This window comes from Orycteropus afer, unplaced genomic scaffold (genome assembly GCF_000298275.1).
Source record: "Orycteropus afer afer isolate SDZICR_OR568_19922 unplaced genomic scaffold, OryAfe1.0 scaffold00029, whole genome shotgun sequence".
Lineage (NCBI taxonomy): Eukaryota > Metazoa > Chordata > Mammalia > Tubulidentata > Orycteropodidae > Orycteropus > Orycteropus afer.
Window position 1 is genome coordinate 6670157 of NW_006921616.1, and position 10392 is coordinate 6680548.

Genomic DNA, 10392 nt, shown 5'->3' on the forward strand with positions numbered 1-10392 from the left:
AAAAAAAAAAAAGAATTGGTTGATGTTCATCCATTTCAGGAGGTGGCATATGATCAGAACTGATGTTATTGAAGGAAGAAATTGAGGCTGCACTGAAATAATTGGTGAAGAACAAGGCTCCAAGAATTGATGGAATATCCATTGAGATGTTTCAACAAACGGATGTTGCTCTGGAGGCACTCACTAAGCTATACCAAGAGATTTGGAAGGCAGGTATCTGGTCAGCTGACTAGAAGAGATCCATATTTGTACCCATTCCGAAGATAATTCAAAAACAGTTGTGGCAGTATATTGACAGCTTCCAGAAATGCAAGCTGGATTCAGAAGAGGATGTGGAATGAGGGATATCATTACTGATGTCAGATGGATCTTAGCTGAAAGCAAAGAATACCAGAAAGATGTTTACTTGTGTTTTATTGACTATGCAAAAGCATTCAATTGTGTGGATCATAACAAATTATGGATAACATGGAAAAGAATAGGGATTCCAAAACACTTGTTTGTACTCGTGGAACCTGTCCGTAGACTAGGAGGCTGTCGTTCAAACAGAACAAGGGGATACTGCATGGTTTAAAATCAAGAAGAGAGCATGTCAGGGTTACATCCTTTCACTGTATTTATTCAATCTGTATGCTGAGCAAATAATCTGGGAAGCTGGATCATATGAAGAAGAACATGGCATCAGGATTGGAGGAAGACTCATTAATAACCTGCAATACTCAGATGACACAACTTTGCTTGCTGAAAGTGAGGATGACTTGAAGCATTTACCGATGATGATTGAAGACTATACTCTGCAGTATGGATTACACCTCAATATAAAGAAAACAAAAATCCTCACAACTGGTCCAATAAACATCTTCACGATGGATGTAGAAAAGATTGAAGTTGTCAAGGACTTCGTATTACTTGGTTCTACAATCAACACCAATGGAAGCAGCAGTCAAGACAACAGGTGACATATAGCATTGGGCAAATCTGCTGCAAAAGACCTCTTTCAAGTGATGAAGAGCAAAGTTGTCTCCTTGAAGACTAGGGTGTGCCCAACCCAAGCCATGGTATTTTCAGTTTCCTCTTATGCATGTGAGAGCTGGACAATGAATAAGGAAGACTGAAGAAGAGTTGATGCTTTTGAGTTGTGGTATTGGAGAAGAATGCTAAGAATACCTTGGTCTGCTAAAAGGACTAACAAATCTGTCCTGGAAGAAGTGCAGCCGGAATGCTTCTTGGAAGCAAGAATGACCAGGCTTCGTCTCACCTACTTTGGTCATGTTGTCAGGAGGAACCATTCCCTGGAGAAAGATACTATATTTTGTAAAGTGAAGGGTCAATGACTTAGGGGAAGGCCCTCAAGGAGATGGATTGACACAGTGGCTGCAACGATAGGTTTAGGTATAGCAAGGATTGTGAGGTTGGCCAGGACCAGGCAGTGTTCGTTCTGCTGTGGATAAGATCACTATGAGTCGGAGATGACTCGACCATACCTAACAACAATAACAACATTTGACACATATTCTGGGGGGGACACAATTCAAGACAGTGATAATAAAACATCTATGACTTTCTTTAAGTAATAGAGATTTTTGGACCTTTGAATAGTGACATTTATCACAGTTTCACAGAATACAATAGAATATATATCTTCAAAAATTTTATGATAACCTCAGTCATGAATATTGGCTCTTTCCTTTCTGCTGGTCCATTGTTTCTCATCTCCAAGTTACAACATAATTCATCCATTATAAGAACCTTACTAAAAGTTTTGATTATAAGTGTCCAACAGTATAAAAAGTACCAAACAGATTTGTAGATTTCTAATCTACTAATGCAAAGTGTATGACTACATACAGTAACCCTGCAGGCAGAGAGGTGGAAGGGGAGAAAGAAACTGGTTGAGCTCTAGTAATAAATAAATCCATACAGAAGTAGAGATGATCCATATTATAGTATATTCTACCACCAATACTGCAGCCAAAATGTACAAAAAGAGAGAAAGAAAGAAAAGAAACCTTTTCAAACAAAACTCAGAAGGAAGATGATAAAGCTGGGACTCTTGTTGTTGTTGTTGCCATGTGACGTCGAGTCAGACCTGACTCATTTGCGACACCTCCTTGGGTGTCCGAGGCAATATCACTACAGAAGTAGATTGGCCAGCCGTCCTCCTGAGGAGTGGCTGATGGGTTTGAACTGCCAGCCTTCTGGTTAGCAGTCAGGTGCCTTAGGCACTGTGGTACCAGAGCTCCTGGGACTCTTGTAATACATCTTAAAGGCTGTGGGAGAGGTGACCCAACTCACTGTGTAGTCTGTGTATATGGTGGCATGTAGTATGTAGGTTTATTCCAAAAAGAAGAAATACAGAATCTTAGATTAGTTTAGATTATGAACTAAAAAACTATAGGATGCCTATAAAAACTGGCTCACTCCTTTTGGTATGTATACTATCTAATTTTTAGAATCCAGTTTTAAAAATGAACAATGACTGTTGTTACTATAAGGTAGGAAAAATGCTCCTCCCTCATTTTGAAAATCTTAATTGGTGATACTTTTTTCCTGAACTTTTCGAAAAGAGGCAATGAGAGCACTTTGGTTTGGGTTCAAGTGAGAGGTCTTTAATGAAGATTTTAGACTTGAAGACATCTGCATTGAGGATTTATTTATAAATCTCCATGTTCAGAAAGCTTGGCTGAACGAAGCCAAACCAAAAATCAACCCACTCAGCAAGGACATGCACCTCTTTTCTTTTAGTAGAATTGTACTTTAAATATACTGGGGTGGTGGTGGTGGGTACTAATAGGTTAAAACCAGTCAAACACCCACTTTACACAGATAAAACCTTCACAAAGATCAACAGAAGTAATCTGGAGCTAAAACTGAATTGTGCAGATTTTCAATGAAGCCACCAAACAGTCATTATAACACAAAAGTCAGTTATCTACACTCTAGGCAAGCTTTCCAAGAAATGTGCCCCAAGAAGCATTAACCCTTGTTTTATGCCACCTTAAAGACTTGCTCATTTTATTTTCCAGATAGTTCAATGTTTTTGATAGAGTGTGCTCTCTATCACGTGGTAACGCTTTGGTACCAACTTAGGCTTGCTTATCTTAAAAACGTGTCATTCCCCCAAGAGAGGCTTTGATTCTGCTTTAGAAGTTTCATATAAATTAAAATATTTATCAAATATTAATATGGAGGGAGATGAAACTAGATGCAGCATACATAGTCAAATTACTATGTACTTAGTCATTACTTTCTCCTTCAAGGTTATTTGTACCCGAAACCTTAGTTTGTCTTGCTTAATATTTTAGTGGTACAAGGTTTGAATCATTAGAACATTGACACAAGGGCTTAATATTTCAAAATTATTAACAAATACCATTAGGGGCAAGTCCATGTTACTGAGTTATGACAAATTTATTATCATGAGGGAAAACAAGTATAGCTAGCCATCTTTAGAAAATGCCTCAACCACTGCTTCTCAATATAGAAAGATTAAAACTACCTACGGTTTATCATACAACAAAATCCCATCTCTGTCCCCTGAAATTGCCGTTTTCATTCATTAGAAAACCAAAAAACCAAACTCACTGCCGTGGAGTTGGATCTGACTCATAACGACCCCTCCTTGGGTTTCCAGGGTAGTATCACTATGCAAGTAGATCACCCTATCTTCTGAGGAGTGGCTGGTGGGTTTGAACTGCCAGCCTTCTGGTTAGCAGTCACATGCCTTAGGGACTACACTACCAGAGCTCCCTTCATTCATTAGAAGGGGATTTTAAAAAAGACTTAAAGAGCACTTTACAGCAGCATTCAGCTTTTGTATGAAATACTCAGCATCTTAAATATTATGTACACTTTTTTTTTTTTTAATTTTTTAAGTGAGAACTAGATACTGGCTTCAAAGTTTGTGAAACTGGGGAAAAAAAATAACCCATTCAAAACCATTCTATATATTGTCTTTTGGCAGAATAGCAAGTATACGCATTAAAAATAGGAGGGTTAACTTTGTTGCATCTTTCCAAATTTTAAATCATTTTGTGTTCCCTTTCTGCATACCCCTCAGCTACCACTCCTGAGTGGAGAGGGGTGTAGGCCCTGGCCGCTGCTCCTCTGGCTTCTCTGCAGCTGCTTTCTTCCTGCCGCAGCAAGGTTGGGAGAGATGTGCATCGATGAGGACTGCCCCAAAATGGCCTTTATAGATAAGCCCACAACATATTTTCTGTCTTTTCCAGTATGTAAGATCCAAAACGGAAAAGACTGGTGTTCTGTTAGAGACAGAAGCCATCTCTGTATCTGAGCCACCACCTGACTGGTTTCTGTAACAAGGAGACTGAGCTGGGGAGGCACTCGAGGTGCTACTGCGGGCATCAGAATTAGGGCGTTTAAATTCCTTCTGTAGTTCACTGATCTGGTTGCTTTTTATCCTGTGTCCAGATAGAGTTTTCACTTTCTTTACTTTCAGTGTAGTCTTTAGGTCCCTGCCCTTGTATCTACCACATGATTCCATTTTATTTTTCTTTTTCTGATTCCGCTGGCAGCTTCTTCCATCTTTTCACAAGCCGGACACAGGCATTGCAGATGTCTCCTGAACGAGTCTCATGCAACCCAAAACAGCTGAGGAAGTCCTTTTCATAGTGTCAAGTTAAAATAAAATATCTTCATGAAAATAAGTAGCAAATTATTATTTTGCTAATCATTGCTTCTTTTTTATTGAAATGTAAACAACGAGAAATTATTTATCCTATCATTTGGCACATATCTGAACTATTACAATGCTGTAGGGAGTAAATATATGGCTGATGGGGTGAAATTTGGAACAACTGATAATCATCGCTTATTGTAATCTATGTTAACATCTGGTTAAAGACCCTTGGCTTTTGGTTTTGTATATATAGCCAAAAACCTCATGAATTCCAAAATCACGGATTTCATTCCTGTAGTTGAGCAGAACAGGTGACAATACCTGTCTGGCTAGCTTTATTTTCATGATTATTTTTCTTTCTGTATTTTAACACTCTCAGTGTTGGAGATGCATCATGAGCAAGAATATATTTTAAAATGATAAAGCGTTCTTAAACTGTTACCACTATTATTTTATTTTTGGATATAGTCAAAATATTTCTTCTTTCTGCTGCATTTTATTAAGTTAGACATGGGTGAAAATGTAATGAGATCAAGATCCCCTTTCTATAATTTTTTTTAAGGCTCATGATCCCATGGAAAATAGCTGACTTATTTGAACACAGGTGTCTGAGCTGAAAACAAGGACTTTGAGGTTGATAGGTCCTGGGATAAATTTAAGCAATGTAAGATAATTTAATTTTATAGTTTTATATAATTTTAATTAAATGTTTCCATCAATGTTACTGTTAACAAAGTAAATGAACTAATTTTTTGAACTATTTGTGACATATAGGACTTCTTTCATGCTGCCAGAAACAACCAGTCTTTGTTTTCTAAAATAAATGAAGAGAAAATAGTTTTTTTCTTGCACTTATTAGGAATAGATACAAATGGACATGCTCATCGACCATACTCGAGGTAATTTTAATGTGTTCAATTTTATTTTTTTAGGGAAACTGCTATTCTGTTTGAATATTTAAAGATATTTATGATGTTTTCTGTGTAATTGTGAAAACAGAAGTTTTTCTTTCACATTATGCACTGTTTCAATCGATGTTAAATATGTACTAAACCAACCTAGTTCAGCTGTCTGGAAAGCTTAAATATAATTTGTTCAAAACTATTATTATACTCTATGTTAGAAGTAATTTAAGAGATTAAAATATTTTGTACATCAAACAATGATATTTGCCTATTAATATATTAAGATCAATATAGTTTGTGTTATGAAAGATGTGAACTTGAAACTCATTATATTAATTGCATTTGAAACTTAAAAAATTTCATTAAAATGCATTGGCTGGTCCACACTCTCCTTTTAGCCCATCTTTGAAAGCTATTTTTAGTTCTTTTGTTTCTTTAAAAGGGAAACAAATGTATTTTCAACAATTTAAAGAACTCTGATTTTTAAATATTAAAAATGAAATCTAAAAGCATTTTAAAGTTACTGACTTTGAATGAAATGAGTTCATGTTGAATAAATTTGATTTCTGTGAATTAATATAATTTAATTTGCTCTTCTATTTCTTTTTAAACAGAGAATACAAGGACAATATTAAAAAAGTTGATGATGGAGTGAAAGAAATCGTGTCCATATTTAAAAGTTTTTATGGAAATGATGGGAAAACATCATTCATCCTTACCTCTGACCATGGAATGACAGACTGGGGTTAGTTTGTGTCTATGTGATATATAGCTTATAATTTTTTGTTGTTGTTGTTATGTGCTGTCAAGTCAGACCCGACTCATAGCAACCCCTCCTTGGGTTTCTGAGACAGTATCACTACGGAAGTAGATAATTAAAGTATGGTAAATGTAGCTTACAAAGATCTTACAAAGTTAAGAGGATTAAATATCTTCTTATATGCAAACTGTTTAGCACATAATAATTGTATACTTAAAATGTTAGCTTAGACTGATCTTATTTTAAGAATCTTTTTCTAACTATTAAAGCAATATATTCACATTTAGACTGAGAAAGGTAAAAGTGTAGAGAAGGAAATAAAGAGTACCTATTATTGGTCTAAGGAGCTCCGGTGGCATAGTGCCTAAGGCATTGACTACTAACCAGAAGCTTGGTGGTTCAAACCTCCTATCTGCTCTGTGGAAGGAAGACAGGGCAATCTGCTTCCATAAAGATTTACTGCTTTGGAAACTCAGCGCAGGTCACTGTGAGTCGGAATTGACTTGATGGCAGTGGGTTTGGCTTCGTTTGCTTTAGAATTGATTTAGCTGGAGTTAACTGTGAGAAATGGCAAAGGAAGCAACATTAAGATGGTATTATTGAGAGGCTACTGAAATTCTAGGAGCTCTGTTAGCACAGTTCCTAAGGCACTTGACTGCTAACCAGAAGGCTGGTGGTTCAAACCCACCAGCCACTCCTAGGAAGGAAGGTTGGGCAATCTACTTCCATAGAGATACCGCCTCAGAAAACCAAGGAGGGGTTGCTATGAGTTGGGTCTGAGTCGATGGCATATAACAACACCAACAACACTGAAATTCTACACTAGAGGATTCTGTTCTCCCAAGGCAAGTACAGTACATGCAGAGAGAACAAAATAAGGTAAAGGTGAGACTTGGGTTCCCAAATCACAATACAGAATTCTGTAATCTAGGTTCTACCTTAAAGAGGATTCTTCTGGTTAGAGTTCATCAGCCACAATGGCTGAGAAAAAAGGAACCAGAGACTTCCTGCCTTCCTCTCCGGAACAGACCTGGCCTAGACTGCTTGCCTCAAGTGTGGATGGCTACTCTCAAAGGAGCTCTCCCCACTTCTGCCTAGTGCTCTGCTCCAGCTGTGGTGACATCTCCTCCATGTCTCCACTTACTCAAGACAGGCCACCCTAGTTCTAGCTTCTGCCAGAGTACCCCAGCTTCTGAACTCCTGTTATACCATTTTGCTGAATACATTCTGCAGAAGTCAGGTAGCCAACACTTGCCCTCCTTCCTTCCTTTGGGGAACAGTAAGAGTACGTAGGTTTTAAACTTCCTAGAAAGCTTGTATGTTTGATTGTTAGGTTAGTTGGTGTTTCAGGTTTTTTCCTGTTGTACATTGATCATTTAACCAGTCTAGGCCAGGTCTGTTCTGTTTTCAAATAACCATGAAAGCATGATTTTTATGTCTATGTTACAGTATATTTGTTCCCTATATAAATACTCTGACAATTCTTTTCTTATTGTTTCTTGTGGTATGTGTTAGGATCTAATAGTTCATTCTTGTTGTTAGTATTAGGTGCTGTTGAGCTTGGTCCTACTCAGAGTGACCTCATTTACAACAGAACAAATCATCGCCTGGTCCTGCACCATCCTCATAATCGTTGCTTTGCTTGAGCCCATCACTATAGTCACTGTGTCAGTCCATCTCATTGAGAGTCTTCTTCTTTTTAACTAAAGTATGAGAAGTGAAGTCTCACCATCCTTGCTTATAAGGAGCATTTTGGCTGTATTTGATCCAAAACAGATTTGTTTGTTCTTCTGGCAGTCCGTAACTTGTTATCCACACTGTCAAATGCCTTTGCATGGTCAGTAAAACACAAGGAAATATCTTTCTGGTATTCTAAGCTTTCAGCTAAGATACAGCTGACATCAGTAATAATATCCCTTGTTCCACATCCTCTTCTGAATCCATTTGGAATTTCTGGCAGTTCCTTGTATTACTGCAACCATTTTTGAATTATCTTTAGCAAAATTTTACTTATGTGTAATATTAATGATATTGTTAAATAATTTTTGCATTTTGTTGGATCACTTCTCTTCGAGTCGGGCACAGATATGGACCTCTTCTAGTCAGTTGTCCAGGTACTTGTCTTCCAAATTTCTTGGAAATATGCACACGAGTGAGCGCTTCCAATGTTGCATTCATTTGTTGAAACATCTGAGTTGGTTTTCCATCAATTCATGGAGCCTTGCTTTTCTGCCAATACCTTCAGTGCACCTTGGATTTCTTCCTTCAGTACTATTTGTTCTTGATCATATGCTGCCTCCTAAAATGGTTGAACATTGACCAATTGTTTTTTCCACGGTGATTCTGTGTATTCTTTCCATCTTCTTTTGACGCTTCCTGCATTATTCAGTATTTTGCCCATAGAATTCTTGAATACTACAACTCGAGGCTAGAATTTCTTCTTCAGTTTTTCAGGTTGCAAATGCCTAGCATGTTCTTCCCTGTTGGTTTTTTAACTTCAGTTCTTTGCATATTTCAGTATAATACTTTACTTTGTCCTCTTGAGCTGCCCTTCTATGCAGCTCATTTACTTGATCACTTCTTCCATTCACTTTAGCTACTCTACATTCAGTAGCAAGCTTCAGAGTCTCTTCTGATACCCATTTTGTTTTTTTCTTTCTTCCTTGTCTTTTTAATGACCTTTTGCTTTTTCATGTATGATGTCCTGATGTCATCCTGCAACTTATTCATGTGTTAGTGATAGGCAACCCAAATTATCAGTGGCTTAACACAATAAACATTTATTTCTTACTCCTTCCGCTTTATTCAGAATGGGTTGACACAGGGTTGTGGTCATTGGCGTTACCCAGGCATCGAGGCTGATAGGTCCCATTTCCATACATGGTGCTAAAGGGGCAGGGAGGCAGCATCTTCTGACCTCCTCTAACTCCACAAGAGAAAGACAGGTCTACCATCAACAATCTAAGGCCTGTTCTTAAGAGACCAGCCATCTTACCAACCTTGACACCACTGCCCCTCCCATGGCACCCACCGCCTCTCTTTTGGGTTTGATAATTTGCTATAGTGGCCACCCAGAACTCACAGATTATGAGGTTTATTAGAGAGGCAGCAGGCTACAATTCAAATTCAGGAATGTACTCAGGATACAGTTCTTTGATCAGGACAGTCTCCCCTCTGCTGTACTTTTAGACATGCTTCTCTGGCCCTTGGCCTTTTGGCCTGGCCTTTGGTTCTGTGGGCCAGGCAAGACTGCCGCTGTGTCTCATGTCTCTTGGTTCCAGTGCCGCTGTCTCTCAGCTGGGTGTCTCGCTCAACAGCATGTCTCTCTCAGTAGCACATCTCTCTCTCAGCAGCGGGTCCCTCAGCAGTGCATCTGTCTGTCAGCAGCATCTCTCTCTCTCTCTCTGCAATGCATCTCTCTCAGCTGGCACAGAGATTCGTTTCTGCCTCTAAACCAAACTCGTGCCGTTGAGTCAATTCTGATTCATAGCAACCCCTCCTTGGGTTTCTGAGGCAGTATCACTATAGAGTAGATTGCCCAACCTTCCTTCCAAGGAGTGGCTGGTGAGTTTGAACCGCCAGTCTTCTGGTTAGCAGTCAAATGCCTTAGGCACTATGCCACCAGAGCTCCCGAGGAGGGCTCATTTTAAGCCTGGCAGAGTGGCAAAACTAACCAATCCCAACATCAGAATTCTGCATACCTGAGAGAGCGTGAACTTCCCAGAAGATTGCTTCATGCTGCGCCAACAGAAACACCCCAGGTGGATGATTTCAACAGTCAGGAGTTCAAAAACAGCTACTCAGTTGCTCATAGCAAATTCCACCATGGAGTCAATTACCAGTCTCATTACAGGGAACAACCACTACCAGCTGCCCAGCCAAGCTAACACGTTTGCATGGTCCCACCCAGTAATCCGGTGGGAGTTACAAAGGCTATGGCTAGAAAAGCCTCACCATGCCATTCACTGTACCACACATGGCTTTCATGATGGCTATGCTGCTGTTTTTTGATAAACTTCTAGCATTTGGATTATCTACTTAAAGTATGTGAACATTCTGAACAATTTTTCATAGTTATGTGCCTTAAT

General features: G+C 38.7%; 1 protein-coding gene across 1 annotated transcript in view; it reads left to right on the forward strand.

Moving 5' to 3' along the window:
* LOC103192548 (GPI ethanolamine phosphate transferase 1) overlaps nt 1-10392 on the forward strand; it is a 148783-nt gene that overhangs the window by 28767 nt on the left and 109624 nt on the right. The window contains exons 5-6 of the mRNA XM_007935543.1: nt 5414-5538; nt 6159-6289. Of these exons, the coding sequence (XP_007933734.1) occupies nt 5414-5538; nt 6159-6289 (256 nt within the window). The remainder of the gene's footprint in view (nt 1-5413; nt 5539-6158; nt 6290-10392) is intronic.